The sequence below is a fragment of the Eurosta solidaginis genome, chromosome 4 (assembly GCF_040869045.1).
Source record: "Eurosta solidaginis isolate ZX-2024a chromosome 4, ASM4086904v1, whole genome shotgun sequence".
In the NCBI taxonomy this organism is placed as follows: domain Eukaryota; kingdom Metazoa; phylum Arthropoda; class Insecta; order Diptera; family Tephritidae; genus Eurosta; species Eurosta solidaginis.
In genome coordinates this window covers 56,372,706-56,395,979 of record NC_090322.1, presented here as the reverse complement: position 1 = coordinate 56,395,979, position 23,274 = coordinate 56,372,706, and the positions used below count along the sequence as shown (strand labels likewise).

Here is a 23,274-nt window from a genome sequence, read left to right as displayed (position 1 = left end):
TGGCTTAGCAGAGTTACACTGTCACAACGTCATTTTATGCAGGGTAAAAGTTAATAGACTTTGCGAACGAAATATCCCGTGAAGGCGTTGCCTGCTTTTTGGCCAAAATATTTTTACAACCATTGCGCGGTGTACAAAATGCGTCAAGGCCCAACAAATTCGACTTTTAGCGTCGTTTTGGCGCTAAGCTGCGTCAACAGCTGACTTTAACGGTTACGTTGTCAATCCATTTTTCCAATTTCCGAAATCCTTGAGATTTTATACCGTTTTCACACAGACACTTAATCGAATCACAATTCTATTCAAAGAAATAATTAAGTTTCCATTTTCATACAGGGCCTTTTGCTTCATTAAGCGAACATCTGTCAGCAGGCCCAAAAAATATTTTGTTTTTACAAAAAATAGTTAAAATGTAAAGCTGCCATTTCCTTCTTAACTATAAATACAATCAAAATAAAATGCATGCGCAACTACCCATAGATGTTGCACCTAACTTCTCTCTGCTCTTGTCTATTTTCGAAAAAGCCATATTATCGTTTGCAGCAAATGCACCGAAAATTAAATTTTTAATCTTTTTGTCTTTTTTATTTTTCGTAAATTATTGAAAATAATTTATTTGTGATTGTCATTTGTTACATTGACAATAAAATTCGAAACACCAAGCAAAACCGACTGGATTTTTCACTCGATTGGGGATTCAATAAAGCAGTAATGAGATAATTAAGAATTTGTATTTTGTACGGAAGATTGAGTTCAATTAGGGCTTTAATGTAGAAAACTTGACTAATTGGCATTACTTTTATTTGGTTTATCTTAAAAAATATTTCGATTTTCACGTTAACAAATTCGGGTTTCTTATAAATGTAATCAATGAACCAATATCAAAATTTTAATTTTATTACGTTCATTGTGGCAGGTAAACTGCAAAAGTCGAATGTGCTTGGATCTTAACATTTTTTCCAGAAAACTCTATAAAATAGACTTCACAATAATCGGAAAAGGAGTTCTTCAAAAATTATAACAGAATTATAACGAGCTACGCCGATATATGTATATTTTCATCAAATTTTCTACCAAGGCATCCTGAGAAAAAATGTTTCTTGCTGCGCCATCTTCCAACAAAAATGTGAACATATTCAAAATCTGTTTGTTAACGATGGCTGCATTCCCCGAAGCAGAGATGCCGCATCATACAAAATACATACATAGAACGATGGAGGGGAGATGTAAAATTGTCTTGTCCACTAATATTTTTTAAAAGATTTATAGGAAGAAGGATACTTTAAAATCACATTTCAACTTTTGTTTACTTATCTTACCAATTGGGCACACTGTGTTACGGTTTTAGCTTACGGTGCGCGTTCTTCATGCTGACTGAAATGTGCCGCTCTTGCCGTTGCTTTAGCTTTTGCTGTTACTATTTGCAATTGCAGTGTAGTCATCGTTGTTGTGGCGCCGCTGTCCCCAATGCAGCTTTTTCAGTTTTCGCTTAACGCTCGTTCAGTCAAGTTGATTTTGCTGCACCGTTGTTCACTATTTAATTCGCGTCGCATACAAAGTAGAATTACATATTATAACATATACACACTCACACTGAAAACTTTGCGTGGCCTCGCCTCGTCGCGCCGTGCCACATTATACTGCACTCTGCATACAATCTGCAAATGAGGGCAGTCGTCTAGAGTGGTTTCATTAAAAGTGTACTTTATCTACATATGTACATATCTATTGTGTTGGGATTACGATAACAGGTGTGATAGGAAAGCTGCAATACGTTTGCTCTAGCGGTTGTTGTGCATTTTTGGCGGACGACGGTGTCATCATCATCGAATCTCATCAACTAAACACACGTAATCGTCGTCAGCGACGCGCATCAGCTGTGTCGTCTGCTGCCAGTATGGCACGCAAGGATGATCCCGTCTTGAATGTGCGATTTGTACAAATGGTCGAAAACCATCCGTGCCTTTGGAACTCGACGCTGCCAGCTTACAGCAAGAAGGACGAAACCCAAAAAGCTTGGCAAGAGGTCGCCAATGAGACGAAAGATACTGGTATGTAAGAATTTAGTTGTCAGTAAGTAGATACTTATGTATGGCGCCGTTGCAGCTGCTCCCATTTCTCGCCTTTATTGCTAATAACCATAATTGTTGTTAGTGCTTCCGTAGTTGTAGCTTTATACTTTTCATTGTTATGTTTTTCTATTTTGTTGTTTTTCTTACGTAGGTATGAATGTATGTATGTATATTCGTATGCGTTATTTTACTATTAAAATAATTTGCGTTTGCATATTGTTACAATTGTTGTTGTCAATGCATTTTTTCTCACTGTTAGTGTGGTTGTGGTTGCTGTCGTCTCATTTATTTGTGCTCATGCAGTCGAGCTTTTGCATTAATAGCTTCTGCCTGCTACCATACATACATGCAAACAAACATATGTACACACTTATATACATAAGCCCACAATAGAGCGTAGCGTAGAATCGCGTGCTTTTTGTTATTCCAAAAGTTTTCGCATCAGCATTAGCGATGCATGCATTAAACTGCAACTGACTTTTCTTCATACGCTTACACTCTATACCACTCATCTCACACACACCTCAAATCACCCTACCTCCCATCACAAGTATATTACCGCTTATAGTACGCAGCTCCACCGTTCGGCAATATGTTGGTCAGTTGGCACTAGCAGCGCCCTCAATATGCTCACTTACGTATATACGATCAGACCCCCCTAGCGGGTAGTCAACTGGGACAATGGCCCACAGGGTTAGGGGCCCGATTGAATTGAAAGTTTATAACGAAATAAGGCAACTTTGTCAATATAGAGGGTTCAAATCGCTAAAACAGCGATCGAAAAGCTGGAGTACTATTGTCATGTGAACAGTTTAATATGGCACGTCGAACATTCCAGGTTGGGCTCCCTCCGCCACACCACAAATGAAGGACGTCATAACCTTGAATCGACCATTGAATTGAGCATCATTGCCCCTTATGGCATCTTCTCTTTCAATAAGGAACTTGACGTACACATCGACAAAATTGTCTATATCAAAGCCATTATAAATATTAAATTTGGGATCTGATCCGATCTTATGAAAATTGTTAAATTTTATAATTTTGGCTTTTATCTCCAATGAATCTTGGTAAAATTGTCTGATATATACCATTTGTAATTGGGAGGTCCTATATCATCACGCTTAATGCTAGCTGGCACTTTATTTGACAGATCTCCGAACGATTTTTGTCAAATCGAAACCAATTTTATAGGCCTATTCAGATCATACAAAAATTGTCAAAACGACCCATCTTATTCTCTATCCTTTACATTAAGTTTAGAGGACAGTTTTATTTTTAATATTATAGGAAGAGGTTCAGTACGCTCTAAATTCAAGACTCTTCCGTCTGGTAGAAGAGAATAATTTCCATTTTAATAAATGTGCTATGAAAACCAAAACCGTGAAACAACAAACTATTCCGAAAAGTTACAACCATGATACAAAAAAGAAGGTAGTTCCACTCAAATTTTTTTGACGTATTTGGGGATTTTTGAAGTTTCATAATGTTTGTTGTTTTGCCAGAAGCGTTGCCATACCGTTACTGTTTAAGGCAAAATTGTGGTCTTTCGAGATGGAAATTTCCTTTAGGATGACAACGCAATGGTCATCTGAGACAATAATAATATGCTTTAGCACGATTTGTGTGCATATATGTATATCGATCGAGAATACAGTAAAACATGCAATTTTATTGAAAAATAGTGGATAATAACTCATACATTGGTTAATGACTCACATCTTTATGGCAGCTTGACCCTTAGACAGAAAAAAATTACACGAAAAGTCCTGTTGTTCTAGCATGGCCCTATTATCATGCCCCTACAGTGGATATTTCACAGGGCATGTTGAGAAAAAGTGTACCTCCAAAGTCTGCACATCTATGTCAATGCTAAAAGGGCACAGAATGTGTATAGGCGAGGCTGTCCCAAGGTGACCCCTAGTACAACGGGCAAAACACTCTCATAACTAGTGGCTGACCTGCAGAGCTACAGGGTAATGTTCGCCCTAAAAAATAGTTTAACAATTCCCTCCTAAAGCGCAACGTTTGAATTATACAATAAATAAAAAAATAAAATATGAGGACTTGTACCCAATTTATCAAGAAATTGCGGTGTCGGTTTATAAGGACCTCCTTTGAGCAAGCAATTGACAAACGTGTATGTATTGTCAACATGTTCTGAGCAAACGTACGTACACTTAAGAAGGCTATATTCCCTTGCTTTGCATAATTCGAACCACCCAAACAATTTTCGGAAGCTCGAAAAACTTATTAAAAACCTTCTTTTCTAGGCTGGTATTTCGTATTAAAATATTTCTAAGGAATGGGGCTCATTTTTTTTTCCTTTTTTATTTAAAATAACTATGAAAGTAATTTAGGCTGGGTGCGAGTTCTAAATTTTAGGTACCTAAACTAGTATTCCAATGGAACTTTCCAGCACTGCAATAATTTAGAAAAAAGCTGTCAAAACTTTGCGAGTTGATTTGGAAACCTAAATTGTTTATTTCTGCTATGAAAATAATAACAATACGGGAAATTTGGTATTTTTGATGCGTTTTCACGCTTAAAAAGGACAGAGGTCTATTAGGGTCTGCGGTAAGTACCTATCCCAAGATTGCAGGTCAAGAAAATGCAGTAGTTCCGTTTTATAAGGCTTTTTTTCGGACATAGTGGAGCAATAGTGTGATGTTGGTACACCTCCAATAACTTCTTTAGGCCAATTAGTGCACTTGGCTGCCAAATATGTTCAGATTGCGGTCCATATTTGAGAAGGATCCAATTCTTGTGTCGCCAAAATCAGCTTGAAAAAAATTGAGCTCACCGTCACGTACAATCGATCGGACCTTAATCTCAGCAGGGATCATCGCTCTATGATCTACGATTTACTTAAATTGAATGGACAAGAGCCATTTATTTCCATATATGTCTGTATAATATTGAAAACTCAATATTTTTGTTTTTGAAATTTGACATATGAATTTAGGTTGAAGAGTATGCTCATAAAAATAAAAAAATTTTATTTTGCACTGCCTTACCGACAGTTTCCAGTGATTTAGGTTTTTTCTCTATTTAGGTAAACTCGCACACAGCCTTAGTCGTATTGGTTAATATGAAATCCATCAAAATTAGAAAAATTCGTAACATTTTTCAATCTGGTAGCTTGTTTTTGGTGAAATCGTCATTGTCCCCGCAAAAGTTAAGTGGCTAACGTCACACCAGGGATGCACCTTAACGTTAAGCTAATCGTTTATCAAAAAATGTCCACCGTTTCCGTTGAAACACTTCTAAATATTATCGATAAAGAAATTATCAAGATAAATTGTATCTCGTTTTTAACCGAAACGAAAAGCTTTCGTTAAGGTTAAAAACATTAACAAAAACGTGATACTTTATATTTGAATTGTGCTGGCAATGCTATAGCCATGGTGAAGCCGTAAGGTGGTAACAGCGAGCGGACATACACACAAACTCCATGCAATTTGTTTGTGTAATTCGTTGGTGGTAATGTCAAAAATACTCTGAGAAATGTTCGTGCTGTCAAAATTCATGAGAAAAGTTGCAATCAGCATGGCTAATGCTTTCACCTTTAATGACTACACCATCAAAATGGATAATATAGCATTGCCAGCATTGTTTGAAATTAATAATCAACATAAACGATTTGGTTTAGTTTTGATATGGCAGAAAACGAAACAAAATCATTTCGTTAATTTGACGTTCTTACCGTTAATAAACGAAACGAAATAACTTTGTTTCGATTATTAACGTTAATTATCGTAACGAAATGATATCGGTTCGTTGGTTAAGCATGCCTGCGTCACACTAAATGGAACTACCTCCATTTTTTGTATCATGGTTACAACTAGAATTTTCTGACAGATATCAAACTACACCTTTTCAAACAGTAATTTCGAAAATATCAATTTAGTTTTAGAAAACGTCAAATGAATCTTAGAATTATCAAATCGACTTTCGAGAATAACAAATCTACTTTAGAAAGAATCAAAAGTTCTTCATAATCTAGCAAATTTACTTTCGATAATATGCACTTTAGAACCACATTAATTATTTTTATACTCAGCGTGCTTTGCACACAGAGTATATTAACTTTGGTAACATAACGGTTGATCGTAACAGCATAAACGAATCGAGATAAATATAGACTTCCATATATCAAAAAGCTCAGGATGAAAAAAGGGATTGATTGATATGCCCTGTCCGTCCGCCCGTCCGTCTGCCTGTTATCACGATAACTTGAGTAAATATTGAGATATCTTATTTGGTATATGGGTTCCTTGGCACGCCCATTTTTTAAATACATATACTAGTATAACATTTTGGAAAACATAAAAAACATGCTTATTTAATAAATAAAATACCTAGAATGTTGAAATTTGATGTGCGAACTGATATTGAGAATCTTCATAAAAATGTTTGAAAATGGGCGTGGCACCGCCCACTTGTGATAAAATCAAGTTTACAAATATTGTTTATCATAAATCGAAAACCGTTAAAACTATCATAATGAAATTCGACAGAGAGGTTTCCTTTACTACAAGGAACGCTTCGAAGAAAAATTAAAGAAATCGGTTAAGGATCACGCCCACTGTTATATAAAAAATTTTTAAAAGGGTCGTGGAATAGAATAATAAGCTATATCTTACCGAAAAATAGGTTTGTATTAATGATATTTCACGTACCAAGTTGTATTGTAAGAAGAAATTGGGAGAATTTTTTTTTAAATGGGCAGTGCCACGCCCCTATTTCGAACAAGCATTACAAAACATTTCTAGAGTCTCAAAAAAAATTAAAAAGAGCCTCGTAACAATATTCTTCTAGTAAAAATGGCCTACATTCAACATTCTAGGTTTATTATTTACTAAATAATCAGGTTTTTTGTGCTATTCCAAAACGTTATACATATAAAATGTGGGCGTGGTTATCATCAGATTTGTTCATTTTAACTAGCGATAGGAGATGAAAGGAACCCATATACCAAATTTCAATACGATATCTAATATCTACTCAAGTTATCGGGATCACCGACAGACGGACGGACGAACAAGGCTAAATGATAGAAACATATTGAAAGCTTCAAGTTTTAACTATGTTTCCTTAAAATGCAGATGTGCAAATAAATATGTAAAATAAACAGCAGCGTTAATCCACTTCGGTTACACCCGAACTTAGACTGCCTTACCATTTTTGGGGAATCGTTTTTGATTAAAATAAGCCTCAGTAAGATAAGAAAAGTTATTTATCGGAAAAGAACCTGTACAATTGAAACACACGCTGAGTATATAATGTTCGGTTACTCCCGAACTAAGACACCCTTACTTGTTCATTTTATTTTAAAGAACAATGTAAACAATAATAACATAAATCTAATATTGTCGAAAGTGTTTTTGACACTGTCTAAAGTATATTTGATCTTTTCTTTGTTTGATTCTTTTTGAAGTACATTTGACTTATCAAAAATATATTTCATACTTTCTAAGATCGAATTGATTGCTTCTTAAGTTCATATGGTGCATTCAAAAATGAAAATGACTCTTTCTAAAATAGAATCGGTTCTTTCAAAAATCAATATGATATTTTTTTAAAGTACGGAAAAAGATCATCTTTAACATGAGTAAAATTTCTATTCGAAATCTGGCAAGTAGCATATCGTATGACATTTTCACCAGTTGCTCACATAAACCAATAAACAGATCACCCATTAAAAAATGAGAGAGCAAACAAATCATAGTTAGATGTGAAATAAATTTTCTCGGCGTGACGTCACGCTTTTGACAACATGTTCATTGCTGACACAGAGTTCAGACTTTATTCCAATCGGAGTATTTTGCTCCGCTCCTACCTCATACTACAAGATTTTGAGGTATCTTAATGAAATTTGGTATGTAGGTTCCTGGGCACTGATCTCAGATCGCTATTTAAAATGAACGAATCGGACTATAACCACTTCCACTTTTTCGATATGGAAAATTTGGAAAAGTGTGATAATTCATTACCAAAGACGGATAAAGCGATGAAACTTGGTAGGTGGATTGAGCTTATGACGCAGAATAGAAAATTAGTAAAATTTTGGACAATGGGCGTGCACCGCCCACTTTTAAAAGAAAGTAATTTAAAAGTTTTGCAAGCTGTAATTTGGCAGCTGAATATGTAATGTTCGGTTACACCCGAACTTAGCCTTCCTTACTTGTTATCTCAAAGGTTTATTTGGGTCGATAGGAAAACTAAATATGATTACTAACTAACATCTTTTGGTTGAAGTTTTCATTTATTTATTTATTTATTTATTTAACGATTTGATATAGTGACGATCGGATGAAATTTTTTTTACGTGAATTCATTGTTCGTGTCTTAAGACATGTTTATTCACATGTTTTCAGAAAACATTAGTCAGAACCCTTTTTTAGGAAAGACAAAATTCAGAGGTGAAAATTCAGAAGTCAAATCTCAGAAGTAAAATTTTCAGAAGTCAAACTTCAGAAAACAAACTTCAGACAGTGATCAGGCACCAAAAACATTAAATTTTGCGCAAAATTGTCTGAATTTTGACTTCTGATATTGACTTCTGAATTTTGTTTTCTTAATTTTTGTTTCTGAATTTTTGTTTCTGAGTTTTGTCTTCTGAATTTTGGCTTTCAGAAAAAAGGGTTCTGAATAATGTTTTCCGAGAAAATGTGTTTCCAATTTATGTGAGGAACCCTATTCCCAATTTACTTACAGTTTTTGTAACGTTTTTTCATACGGAATGAAAAGGAGTAAAATGTAAGCAAAAAATATGTCCGGACGCGATTTGTAAGTCCTGCCAAAATTCAACAGACAGCACTTCTGGAAGTTTTATATAAAAATGAAGTACGTTGAGTTAGTGAAGTCAGCTATCTCTGTTTCGCGATAACAGTCGCTAATTGGCAGCACCAATCGAGGTTATATCTTCTCCAACTGCCTCTCCCAACTCAGTGGAGGTCTTCCCTTCCTGTGGTTACTTTCCTTCTTGGCCGGAACGTATGCGTCCATTCGGATAATACTGTTTTTAGTCGCTGCTCTATCGGTTTATCTGCGTAAAGCTCATACAGCTCATCATTATACCTCCTTCGATACTCGCCGTTGACATCACGAACAGGACTATAAACCTTCCGGAGAACTTTTCTCTCGAACACTCCAAGAGCCATCTCATCTTCTCTCGACACCTTTCATGATTCTGAGCGAAACATCAGAACAGGTACGATGAGCTACTTGTAGAGCGAGATTTTTGTTCGTGGGGGGAGGACTTTACTTCTCAATTGCCTAAAGAAGCACTTGTTGGCAAGAGTTATTCTCCGTTTGATTTCCAAGCCGACATTGTTTCAAACACTGGTTCCAAAATATACGAAATCCTTCACAGTCTTGAATTTTTATCCGTCAACAGTGGCGTGACTGCAAAAGCCACGACGACAGCAAGTAGGTCGTCTTGTCCTCACTTACTGCAAGGCCCGCTTTTTTTGCTTCTTTATCTAATACATTTTCTTCGCCTCCGTGTTTGAACAGTCCGGCAGGTATACCGTCATTACCTGGCGCCTTGTGATGTTTTAGCCCGGATATTGCCATTCTCATTTCGTCGTATTTGAGTGCCGGAGCGGGTTTTTCATCATCGGCGATCGGGGTATGGGGTTCGTCTTCTCCCACACTACGTACGTCAGTTACCAGGTCGCCATTATCGTTCTTGCAGGAGTCTACCCCGGTCTTGAAACCTTCCGTCATTAAAAATAAATAAAAATAAAAATTTTTCCGTCATTAAAAGAATGTAAAATATGTATGTATGGTAAACAGCAAGCAGCCAAGTTGACTGTTAATTACGATCCTGTATATCTTTCCAAAATAATAATAATAATATTTATTCGCGATAAATATCCGGGAGATTAATTGGTCATCCCACACGTTTGGGGTTTGCCAAGCCACCAAATCAGTTGGATGTAAGTTGTTCGCCCACTTTCCAAAAATGAAAAAACATACTCATAAAATTTAACTCCAACTCCGGCGTAGTCGTTTACGCAGTTTTAAATACTCCGAACACTGGTAGCGAAGTAAGAGAGAAATGTAACAATTCGAAAAATTTCAAAAGCGCTGCGTCATCAAACTTTTTTTTCAAATTCGATGACAAATACAACAATCCCGGAATGCGTGATCTTGGCTCATTTGTTTATGAGGTGCTCCATTTCCAGTCGTTACTTGTATTGAAAAAGCAAAATTTTGATTGCTTCATTTTTCATACAAAAAGTTTTTTGCAAAATTTTTTCTATACTCTTTTGGGGAACACAAAGTTACGTAAATCTTTTTGGCTAAACAATTCTAGTAGCGGCTTATATAGTTATAATATTTCTCAACGTATAGTAAAATCTACTCCGATCGTAGTAGTACTCAAAGGCTGCTGCATGCCGAACTTGTCAGAATTAGGAAAAACGTCAACGGGATGAGAACACCTGAATCATGATGAAATGAATATCATTCAGATCTGCCTTTGAGTTCTACTACGATCGGAGTAGATTTTGAGAAATATTATAACTATATAAGCCGCTACTAAAATTGTTTAGCCAAAAAGATTAACATAACTTTGTGTTCCCCAAAAGAATATAGAAAAAATCTTGCAGAGAACAATTTTTTTGGGGAATTTTGTACGAAAAATGAAGCAATCAAAATTTAATACTTTTGTAATACAAGTAAATACTGGGAAAATAGAGCTACAGAAAAAGTGAGGTTATGTTGTTGACATTACCTTTATTATTACATCATGACCTGAATATTCAATTCATCATGAGTAATCATATCATATGTAACACAAATTTACTTTGGATTCATAAGAACAGTGATAGTTTTAAACTAGTTGGTTAGGCTTCAGGGACCACTTTGAATGGGTTTTAATGTTTGCCCTAACCGGGGTTCGAAGTTCATGCTTCTACTAAAAACGTTTACGACAGCTAACCACTTTGAAATTCGAACATCGAAAGGGACATAGCGATTACTCCAAATGGAAAACTGAAATTGAATAAGCTCAAAAATTAGAGAGGAAAAAATTGGAAATCACCGTAATGTAGTAGAGGTTTACGCCGATCACTTTATCGGCGGCGGCGGCGTAGGCTATATTATATACCGGCATACGCCGGTGTTCTTACTTTAAAAGCTTGATTTTTCTATTTAAAAAAATAATATTTAGGAAAGGTTTTGTTTATATGTATTTAAGGAAATCAACGTGTTGAACATTTCCGAAAGATCCGGGGTTTTTGCATCAAAATCTTGCAGACCGTTCAAAAATTTTCAGGAGTAGCTTCTTGCGAAGGGATTGTCCCTCGTTCGCTTGCTCCAGAGAGGCTTCGAACCTAACCCCGGTCTTTGGAATTGGTACTGCTACGTCTGCTGAAAAGAAATAAAGATACATAAAATAGTCACACTTTTGCTTGTACATCTCGTGCAAAGCGTAGTTTCACCTAGGGTTAACTCCTAATAATCGTCGCGAACACAATTTCTTTAAATCATAAAGGCGACTTAGGGTTGCTATTAATGGTCTGTTAATACTCTTGACTCTCGTGGCACAGGGCGACTCCAGTTTGTTCGGCTGTTTTAAGAGCTACAATTCCCGATGTGCGAACAGTAGGAATCCCTACCACCAGTCGCTACCACGCCTCCTGAGCCTCACACCATATGCCAGTACAGAAACTATAGGACTGCGACTTCGAACTCATACCTTCGCCGACGTCACTTTCCTAGAAGCTCTAGGTGTAGCTCCGAAGACTTTTCAACGGATGCTTTTGTCGCGCTATGCTGCCGAGCTACACAAGAGAAACACCTTGAAACGTTAGGGAGTGACTATTCGGCCAAGGATGCCGCCCTCCAAATCATAAGCAGTCTAAGTGGATGTCATTGCGTCATGGGTGAAAATCGTATAATCCTCGGCGCATCTACATAATTAAAATTTTAGAAGAACCCTGGATAAAATTTTTAAAATGTGGACCAAAGATTGCAGACGTCTGTGTTCACAACATTGATTTCAATAGTCTTCGTTAAATCAAATTTAGAATGAAATTCGACGGATTTTAAGTTGAAAGTTGTTAACTACTGTTTTCCGTCCTTGCGATATAGGAGCTCATTATGGATGACCGCGTAGCTTCAGTTTTCAGACAAGTTCGACTGTCCACTACGTTAGGGTAGTATCACACACGGTCATTAGTTCCACTGTCCTGGGAAAGCTTTTGCTTCACCACTTTGAGTGTTCTTGCGAAGGACAAAGCCTCACCTGGTAGATATATGTGCCTACGTATTCACATTTGTAAAAGGAGCCGTAACGTGTAGGTGATATTTAAACTTGGTTGATAGGCTATAATCAATGTGATTCACTCCAAGGGACTAGTTTTGGATAGGGCCGCCAACTTTAGGAAATATCAAACCGGGAGACTTGGGTGTTGAAGGATGAAGTGTGAAAATCAAAATTAACATTTCAGACGCTATTGTATAGTTTCGCAAATAAACAACAGATGTTTGAATGCAAGACTTAGTGATTTTTCAAACCGTTGTCATAAGTACATATATCCTCAACTTAAGTATGAAGTAAGAATAATTTCAAAGGAGTGTTTATGCCCCTAGAACCTACTAAAGGATTTTGCATGACTGATTTCGCTTATTCTTGAGGACAATTTAAAAACATGTTCGCCTTGGGTCATTTTATTTGAATTAATTGTTCATTATTAATTTTTTCAAAAATGCAAAGTGAGCATATAAATTTATTATACAACTTTTCTTTTAGTGTTTTGTTTTAATAACTTGCTGAATTGGGTGATGCAAAGTCCGTGTTAAGCTGACATCGAAAGCGCCTGTTATTTTAAATAACTTTTGAATAGTTATAAAGAATAAAATTTCGCAATTAGTTTCTTATAACTGGCAGAGATGCGTATCCGTTGATACCAATTTCGACCATATCCGACCAATTTTCGACATAAACAATAAATGGCCTGAACAGTCTTAAACGAGTAGAAAATATAGTAACGCGCCGGACGCCGCGCCGATATTTTTGACATTCGGCGGCGGCGGCGACGTTTATCAGCGGCGTATATCTCTATAATGTAGACATATGTATTAAGAGAGCCCCAATGGCGTATCCAGGCGCGCTTCGGTCCACTACGGCTCTGCATACGACACCCATTACTGCGAGCCCTCAACTTCCTACACTGTCAGTTTTTTGCGAACATGCGATTGTTGTGGCCTATGTGTATGTTTGTTGGTAGTGCTTTCGACATGGGGCGTCACACCATAACGCTTCGGCAACCGCTGTAAATCGTTTTGTTTACTTGTTGCCGTGTTTTACTGCATTTGCATGTGCGACATCGTATCATACATACAACACCAAGATGAGACTAAAACGCAACGAGACACACCACTCAGATTTTATTATACCCGTGGCTTAGTAGGTGTAGGTACTCAGCATCGAAAATTGTATTGTCTGTCACACGGCGTCAACTGCAACTGCTGCAAAAGCTTTCGTAAAAAAAAATGCATTCTCAGCGCTCTGAGCTTTTATAATTTCAACTGCACTCATGCTTTTCAAATAAGTTTTCAATTGTTTTCTTATGTGATTTTCCACAATGTAGAATTTTGCTTAGCGTATTTCGCTCTTTTTTAATATGGCTCTCTTCTTGCTGTTGATGCAATATTTTATAGCCTTCATGTGTGTGAATGTATGTATGTAAGTTACGGTGGTTACAAGGTATATGGTGAATTTTAATTTTTCTTCTATCTTTCGGGGCTCCCTCCTAAAATATGCCAATAGATCAGAAAATCATTATTGCAAAGTTTCAGGCCAATCCGATAATGTTAACGCGTGCCTCATTGAGGTCAAAGTTAGGAAAAACAGCGATTTTTCAGAAACAATTTTAGTGTTTCGTCAGTAAAAGCGAAACCATTTATGCCAGGAACTTCACTCGCATATCATTCGATAGGTAATTTTATTTGTATTAATTTTGATCTTTATTATTATTATTTATCCGATCATCTTAATCTTAATGCGGCCACCCTGATCGGATAAATGACAAATACTGTTAAAAATAACCGTTTTATAAAAATGTTATCACAATTAATACAAATAAAATTACCTATCGAATGATATACGAGTGAAGTTCCTGGCATAAATGGTTTCGCTTTTACTGACGAAACCCTAAAATTGTTTCTGAAAAATCGCTGTTTTTCCTAACTTTGACCTCAATGAGGCATGTGTTAACATTATCGGATTGGCCTGAAACTTTGCAATAATGATTTTCTGATCTATTGGCATATTTTAGGAAGGTGTCCCGAAAGATAGAACAAAAATTAAAATTCACCATATACAATCTAACCACCCTAAAGTAGGTACATTTGAAGCTCATATTACGTTGCTTGTGCATACATTGTGTAGTATTTATTATTATTTTGTATTTTTTTAATTCTATTTTGCGTTTGCGGTTGCAGTCATCGCTGCGACTTTGTTTGCATTACGAAATGCATTCCACGGAACTGTAAGCGTTCGGCATCTAATAATCTAAACTTTTGCATGAAGCATAGATGGAGAAGGAAATATGTACATGTTTACATGCGCTATTTCTCTCAAGTAGTAAAACGTTCTAAATGGAAAACTACATATGTACATACTTATAAGTAGCAACTATTTTCTATTCGATGTTAAATGCAGAGTAAGCTTATAATCAAAGCACAGGCGCATCCAAGCAATTCGTGAGAACAACTCTACAACTCTTGATAATCGGTTCTTTCGGTCTCGTTTCCAGTTCCGAAACCGTTTGACCTTGGTTCTAACTTTGGTTTCAGTAACAATTTTGCTTTGGTGTTTTTTCGAATTTTATATTTCGGTTCCACTTTGGGTTTGGTATGGTATTTGTTCTAATTCTGATTAGAACGGTTTCGGTTTGGTCTTAGTTGCAACTTCGGATTTCAATTAGGTCCTGACTTCCATTCGGTTGTGTTTAGGGTCTGGTTACTTGGCTCCGATTTTGGTTGAGGTTTTGTTCAGGATTAGTACACATTTCGATCTGGTTACGGTTTTAATTGTAGGATCCAGTTATACTTAGGTCCCGGCTCCAAATTTTGTTTTGGGTTCGGTTAGGTAGTTTAACGAAGTTTAATAAACAAAAATGAATGCGTTTCTGTTTTTTAGTTTTTACCTTGAGGAAGCATTATGAGGCAGCTGTCCGACTGTATGTTCTTACATACATACATATTTTCGCTTGTTGAGGTCAAACCTGCGCTCCAAGTTTATTCTTATAATCGCATACTACCAGTTCTATATTGTTTGCGGAAACTTTGATTTTAACTACGTTAAGACGTCAACAAACCGCCGACCATAATGTTTTAAGTAGCACACGATGGACGAAATTCTGCGAAGTACTGCCAGTAACATCAAGTTGTTTCCTTCTTAATGATGTTTTATATTCGAGCTCCCGACCTTCGAAATAGCTCTGTATGACTGTCACAAAGGCAGGAATCTTGTAGCCAGAGAACTAAATAATGGGGCATGTGGTGTCATGTTAATTAGATTCTAAGTAGCTGGGATGTAAACTGGCTATTGTGTAGCATACTACTGCGTATTCAATTTTTGCTGAATACCAGTCGTGCGGGTCGTATGAGTAACTTGTTAGCATATGGTGATGAAATTGAATAGCAGTATTCGCTTTGTCTTGCAAACAGTGCACGGATTGTATGAACAAAGTTGATCGAACAGTAAAGATGTTGCAGGGACGAAAAATAGTGTGAAGCAAGCTTCAAAGAATTCTAGTAGGTAGCATTCACCACTTACCACAGCAGAATTTGTTAAACTACCACTGTCTGTATTTGTTATTTAACAATTATTTGTACACTTTTTATTCAGCTAATCTGTTCAGAATTTACATTTTTACACTCAAACACTACAATCAGTGTATTTTGTGTGCTTAAATTATGTTAAAACTTGTGTTAAAGTTTGTGGTGTGGTGGAAGTGACCTACTAGATTTTGTTACGCTCCGCTGCTTTCCACCGAAGTTTGCGCCTGCAACACCCTTACTCTTCGATCAATCTTTGGTATGAATTGCAGTTAGGTCACAAAAACAAAATACAAGCAAACCGTGCAATTTTTGTAATGCTCAAGCCTATGTATATTTTCTTTCAACGAATTGTAGGACCTTAAAATACAACCCTGCTTCCTTTTATTTCGGTCACAAAAAATGTATGCAATATGTTGCTAAAGATTTAATCTGTATTTTCACTTCTCAGGTAAAAAAAAATATGAAAGGACTAACGTGGAGAGTTGAAGTGTTCAAAAATTAAGCTTTGGGCAGAGAGCAATAATTTCTTAGACACCAAAGTTGTAAAATATCTCTGTCGCATAGATGCGAAATTTGTTAGATTTTTTTGATTGCCTCTGTGCCCTGTACTAGGTGTAAGGTTTCAAGTTTCTAGTTTAATGAGAAGTTCTTTAAAAATTTATCGTATTTGAAAAGGGTTCTCAGCTTTGGTCAAAGTTTCATATTCCTGGGTGATCGGTAATTTACCTATTAAATACCTGATCTCAAGATCCCTAATATCGTATGTATTTGTTAATTATCTCGAACACCACCTAGCGGTAATGTTTTCTCCTTTTGTTGATGTTGTTTATATTATAGCGACAAAGGCACTCCCCGAAGTTTTTGGGATTGTTATCGAAGTTGATGGTCCCTTGACTGATATAGATCCGGTACGTTCCGGAAACAAGCACGATTAAGGTACTAGCCCGACTATCTCGGGAACGATTTAATATGACCACACTTAACCTTCTGGGCTATCCCGCACCCTCCCCAATGAGGAAGTAAGAAAGAGGTTGTCTACTTACATATTATTTTTTATCACCACTTTTGTCTTGAAAACAACTCAGCTCAGTTAATTTGATACAGAAGGAATAAACATAATAACGATATAATTAAAGTTAAGTTACAAGTGGGTAATTTTACAATGTTTCCACTTATTTTAAATTATAAACAAGTAAGGAAGGCTAAGTTCGAGTGTAACCGAACATTACATACTCAGCTGAGAGCTTTGGAGACAAAATAAGGGAAAATCACCATGTAGGAAAATTAACCTAGGGTAACCCTGGAATGTGTTTGTATGACATGGGTATCAAATGAAAGGCGTTAATGAGTATTTTAAAAGGTAGTGGGCCTTAGTTCCATAGGTGGACGTCTTTTCGAAATATCGCCATAAAGGTGGACCACGGGTGACTCTAGAATGTGTTTGTACGATATGGGTATCAGATTAAAGGTATTGATGAGGGTTTTAAAAGGGATTGGCCCTTAGTTGTATATGTGAAGGCATTTTCGAGATATCGACCAAAATGAGGACCAGGATGACCAAGAACATCATCTGTCGGGTACCGCTTATTTATTTATATATGTAATACCACGAACAGTATTCCTGCCAAGATTCCAAGGGCTTTTGATTTCGCCCTGCAGAACTTTTTCATTTTATTCTACTTAACTTCTACTTTGCTTTAAATCATTTGCCCTGGGATCCATCAAGGAACCTACCGCCCTATTGCAGCCGGTTAAAACTTTTACAGCTGCCTTCATTACAGAGCCGTAGGGAGATGCTTGGCGTTTTATTTATGGTAAAACTATTAAGGGGGATGATAAACAGTCCATTTCTGCTTGGCGAGGTGATGTTTAATGTCCCTTTTAGGCCCTCTCGGTATTTCCAACCGCTATATTTAAATACATGTAGATCGAATTTTCAAATGCATGAACCTCTTCGTTGTCTGTGTCGAGATTTCAATAATCACTGCAATAATATTGATACTTGCGACACACTTTACAGTATAAAAAAATATATACTCACTGCCTTGAACTCATAACTGTTTCAAAATCACATGTTAAACTAAATCTGTTACCTGCTCCAGTTACTTTGGGCGGGTGGCTTGGAATCACGTCCTTTCCAACCTCCCACACATCGCAGCCCTACTCATTGTGTGTTAAATATACATCAGCTGCTCGAAATCACGTCCATTCCGACAGCACTAATAATCAATAGTTACTTTGGGCGGGTGGCTTGGAATCAAGTCCTTTCCAACCTCCCATACATCACAGCCCTACTCATTGTGTGTTAAATATACATCAGCTGCTGGAAATCACGTCCATTCCGACAGCACTAATAATCAATAGTTACTTTGGGCGGGTGGCTTGGAATCACGTCCTTTCCAACCTCCCACACATCGCAGCCCTACTATTGTGTGTTAAATATACATCAGCTGCTCGAAATCACGTCCATTCCGACAGCACTGATTATCAATTCCGTTGCTCGGCATCACAGTCCATCCCGACAACTGATTCAATAATATATGTATATACATATTTTATAATATAATTTTGCTCACTATGTATGCTTGTTAATTTTACACTGTAATCCGCATTTATATTCATTCATTCATTCATATTTAGTCTGATTGATTGTAAAATTTGTAGACTAACAAATAAATAAATAAATAAATATGGAAGGTGTCACACCCATTTTGCAAAGTTTTTTCTAAAGTTATATTTTGCGTCAATAAACCAATCCAATTACAATGTTTCATCCCTTTTTTCATATTTGGTATAGCATTATGGTATTTTTTTTTCATTTTTTGTAATTTTCGATATCAAAAAAGTAGGCGTGGTCATAGTCGGATTTCGGCCGTTTTTTATACCAAGATAAAGTGAGTTCAGATAAGTACGTGAACTAAGTTTAGTGAAGACATATCGATTTTTGCTCAAGTTATCGTGTTAAGGCCGAGCGAAAGGACAGACGGTCGGCTGTGTATAAAAACTGGGCGTGGCTTCAACCGATTTCGCCCATTTTCATAGAAAACTGTTATCGTCATAGAATCTATGCACCTACCAAATTTCACAAGGATTGGTTAATTTTTTTCGACTTATGGCATTAAAACTATTCTAGACAAATTAAATGAAAAAGGGCGGAGCCACGCCCATTTTGAAATTTTCTTTTATTTTTGTATTTTGTTGCACCATATCATTACTGGAGTTGAATGTTGATATAATTTACTTATATACTGTAAAAATGTTAAATTTTTTGTTATAATTTGACTTAAAAAAATTTTTTTTTAAAAAGTGGGCGTGTTCGTCATCCGATTTTGCTAATTCTTTTTTAGTACACTTATAGGAATGGAGTAACGCTCTTGCCAAATTTCATCATGATATCTTCAACGACTGCCAAATTACGGCTTGCAAAACTTTCAAATTACCTTCTTTCAAAAGTTGGCGGTGCCACGCCCATTATACAAAATTTTACCAATTTTCTATTCTACGTCATAAGGTCAACCCACCTACCAAGTTTCATCGCTTTACCCGTCTTTGGTAATGAATTATCACACTTTTTGGGGTTTTCGAAATTTTCGATATCGAAAAAGTGGGCGTGGTTATAGTCCGATTTCGTTCATTTTAAATAGCGATCTGAAATGAGTACCCAGGAACCCACATACCAAATTTCATCAAGATACCTCAAAATTTTACTCAAGCTATCGTGTTTACGGACGGACGGACGGACATGGCTAAATAAATTTCTTTTTTCGTACAGGTCCTTTTGATATATAGAAGTCTATATCTATCTCGAGTAGTTTATGCCGTTACGGATTACCATTATGCGAACAAATTTAATATACTCTGTGAGCTCTGCTCAGCTGAGTATAATAAAAGAAACCAAAAATAGGTAGCCGATGTTTATTATATTACGTCATTTTGGGCGAAAAAAATCAACGCATTTCCTCATACAAATCGCACTTCCGAAATGACTCATTCGAACATTTTGAAAAAAAAAAAAAAAAAAAACTAAGGTCGTTCCTTGGCAGTGATTTGACAAACACTCCGAGTGAATTTCTGCCTTGATAAGCTCCTCAGTGAACAGTTATCTTACAGATGCTGTTCGAAGTCGGCATAAAACATGTAGGTCCTGTCCCGCCAATGTGTAGGAAAAATTAAAAAAGGAGCACGATGCAAATTGGAAAAGAAGCTCTGCCTAAATCTTATCGGAGAATTTTTTTTTATTATCGGTCTTACAATTATGCCCCCTTGTAACGCAGTAGTAAATAACCAAATTTATATCTAATTGATTCCTCAAAACTTTGGAAACTAACCCTACTAGCTTCCGTTATGATTGTTATTAAATTAGGGATAGTTTAATAAAACTTTAATTGTGCTCACACATACTTTTATTAGGTTTGTGTTATATCATTTTAAATCATGTCCTTGTTTTCAGTGCGAAACTGTCGGGAAAGATGGCGTACAATCAGAAGCAGTTTTCTACGATCGTTGAAGCTATCGCGTACCAGCACAGGCCGTGGCAAGCGCAAATATTACCTCTCAAAATATCTGCAATTTTTGATTCCTTATACAAAGACGCGCATAAAGAACGCCAATGGTTCATCAACAATAATTGCGCAACGTAAAATGACACCACAACCGCCCATGACGCGCATCAATCATATACCATTACCCATAGTCAGCAGTGACGACACCAAAGATTCAAATGCCTCAGAGGTGGCCATAGCGGAGGAAGATGTCGTGGTATCGCTACATGTGGTAGCTGCGGAGCAGCAGCAACGCTTAGCTGTGCAGCCACCAATGACAGCGCCGTATGCCATACCGGTACCAGTCGTCATTCCAGCACCGACGGCCATCAAAATGGAACAGGGCGCAACAACACCTGAGCATGCACGATGTACAGCGACGGCTATCACCAACATAAATGCTTGTGCCATCTCAGGTGGCATGGGCATTGGTGCTGGTGGTAGTGGTGGTGTTGGTGGTAGTGGTGGTAATGCAGCAAATGACAACGCTTTTGCTACAGCAGAATCACAGCCGACGCCGCGAAGTGCATCTGCAGTGGATCTGACGGAGTTTGCCGAATGGATTAAAAGTAAAAATGAACATCATCGCCAATGTTTAATGCCCTCTTCACCTGATGCTGATCAATCATTTCTCAACAGCTTGCATCCATATCTGAGGGAAATGTCCGGGAAACAGAATCGCCGCTTCCGACAGAAGGTGGTGGCGCTAATTGATGCCATTCTGGATAATGCGGACTGAGGCCTACACATTTGATGCGTAACCCGTATAGCGAAACCGATGGTGATGGTAATGTTGAACATGGTAGTGCGGAAAGTGCAGGATCAAACAAAAAAAGTCGAGAAGGTATATGTGGTGAAAAGAAGATGGCCACCTATGTGGAAGTGAGATGTGATCGCTTTATTTATACATATCGATGACTACACAAGACAAAACCTTACGCACACGAACACTCTTATACCCTAGCGCTTGAAGGCACATATACCTACATACATATAATAAAGTTAGACACTAATACATAGCTATACTATATACAGATATATATGCATGCACAACAAATATGTATGGCTGTTGTAAAAATTGTTGTTTTTATTAGACAAAATTTTTTTTTTTTTTTTTTTCCAGTGGAATTAAAATAAAGGTTTTATTTTTTGTAATTTTCGACTTTGGTTAATATATTTGTACATATGTATGTTTAACACTTGATCTGCGGCGCTTGGCCCAGTGCATCCCGCCTGGAAGGAGACGAAAGTTAAATGCATCAAGTTAAGCTGCAGCTGTTGTTGTTTTTGTTGTAGTCGGGTGCAGATCCGGTACGTTCCGGTAACAAGCACTACTAAGGTACTAGCTTGACCATCTCGGGAAAGATTTAGTATTACCACTTGAAACCTTCCAGGCCATAACGCCCTCCCACCCCCTAGATCCTCGAGGAACGCGGTCGCCAGAGCATCGGCAGCTAAAGAAACAGGATTCGCCACGGGTAGGTAAAGTTGACAATTGGTATGTCGCACAGTCGTATAAGTTTTGCGGGGAAACCAAATTCAGACATAGCGGCATAAGGGCAGCTCCTTATCGTGCTGTCGAATGCGACTTTAAAATCGACGAAGAGGTGACGTGTGTCGATTCTTTTTTCGCGGGTTTTTTCCAAGATTTGGCTCATTGTGAAAATCTGATTAACGGTGCCTTCAATCTTTCGCACAATACACGTGACAGGACCCTGTATGCGATATTAAGAAGGCTGATTCCGTGATAGTTGGCGCAGTTTGCAGTTTCCCCTTTCTTGTGTCTTATGCACCCATCGAATATTATTTTAAGGCATTCCACGACCACTCTACTTGAAATTTGTAGCATGACCGGGAACATACCATCTGGGTCCGCCGATTTAAACTTAGAGGGCGACGTCACCGCCCTTCAAACTTGGTAGCGGTCACCAAGCCCGGCACTATCTCCCCCCCCCCCCCCCCCCCCCCCTTAATCGAAGTGTGAGTGCTGTCTGCTGGCTCTTCTGAACTAGAAGTCGGCATCACGGACCATCTTCCGGAGAACTCATCCCTCGAACACTCCAAGAGCCATCTCTGCTTCTTTCGACACCGTCCATGATTCAGGGCCATACATCAAGACAGGTATGATGAGTGACTTGTAGAGAGTGATTTTTATTCGTGGAGAGAGGACTTTACTTTGAAATTGCCTCCTCAGTCCAAAGTAGCACTGGTTGGCAAGAGTTATTCTCCGTTTGATTTCTAAGCTGGCATTATTTGTGTAGTTAATGCTGTTTTCCAAATAGACGAAGTCCTTCACAGTTTCGAATTTATATCCGTCAACAGTGAGGTCGCTGTCAAGGTGCGAGTGCTCCGATTATTTCTTGGATGACAGAAATTACTTCGTATTTCCTCATTTAGCGCGAGATCCACTTTTTTGCTTTTATCTTATCCCGAGAAGGCAGAACTCACAGAGCATTAAGGGCAATACTATCAATATCATCAGCATACGCCATTAATTGTACGCTCTTATAATAGATTGTACCACGATCACGATTTTGTTCTGCTGCTAGAATGCTCTTTCCCAGCATTATGTTGAGGAGACGCCTTGCCTGAAGTCTCGATTGGTTTCAAATGGCTGTGAGAAGTCCTTCCCACTCCTTACGGAGCTGGTGGTGTTGCTCAACGTCACTTGGCAGAGCCTTTTTACTTTGCAGAGAACTAAAATTCAGTAGCATGCAAGCAGCTTCTTTTTACGGCGCTGCCTTTCTTGTTGATTGGACAGAGTACACTTAAGTTCCAATCTGAGGGCATGTGTTCATCCGGTCATGTTTTGCATAGGAGTTGATGCATGCTCTTTACCAACTCTTCGCCTCCGT

General features: G+C 37.5%; 1 protein-coding gene across 2 annotated transcripts; it reads left to right on the top strand.

The window, feature by feature from the left end:
• Positions 1-1,486: 1,486 nt before the first annotated feature.
• On the top strand, positions 1,487-21,574 carry LOC137249803 (uncharacterized). 2 transcript variants are annotated; one of them, XM_067781735.1, is made up of 3 exons: positions 1,487-2,051; positions 20,329-20,988; positions 21,059-21,574. In XM_067781735.1, exons 1-3 carry the CDS (start codon positions 1,898-1,900, stop codon positions 21,073-21,075), a joined length of 831 nt encoding a protein of 276 aa, XP_067637836.1. In that variant the 5' UTR covers positions 1,487-1,897; the 3' UTR covers positions 21,076-21,574. The 2 variants fall into 2 exon arrangements, with proteins under 2 accessions (XP_067637836.1, XP_067637835.1); XM_067781734.1 differs by having other exon boundaries at positions 20,329-21,574.
• Positions 21,575-23,274: the final 1,700 nt, after the last annotated feature.

What these genes read in the sequence shown, in the direction of transcription:
- LOC137249803 (XM_067781734.1), top strand. Translation starts at nt 1,898, where the DNA reads ATGGCACGCAAGGATGATCCCGTCTTGAATGTGCGATTTGTACAAATG. An exon ending in CAATGAGACGAAAGATACTG is followed by an intron (nt 2,052 to 20,328) that starts GTATGTAAGAAT and finishes CCTTGTTTTCAG; the next exon opens with TGCGAAACTGTCGGGAAAGA.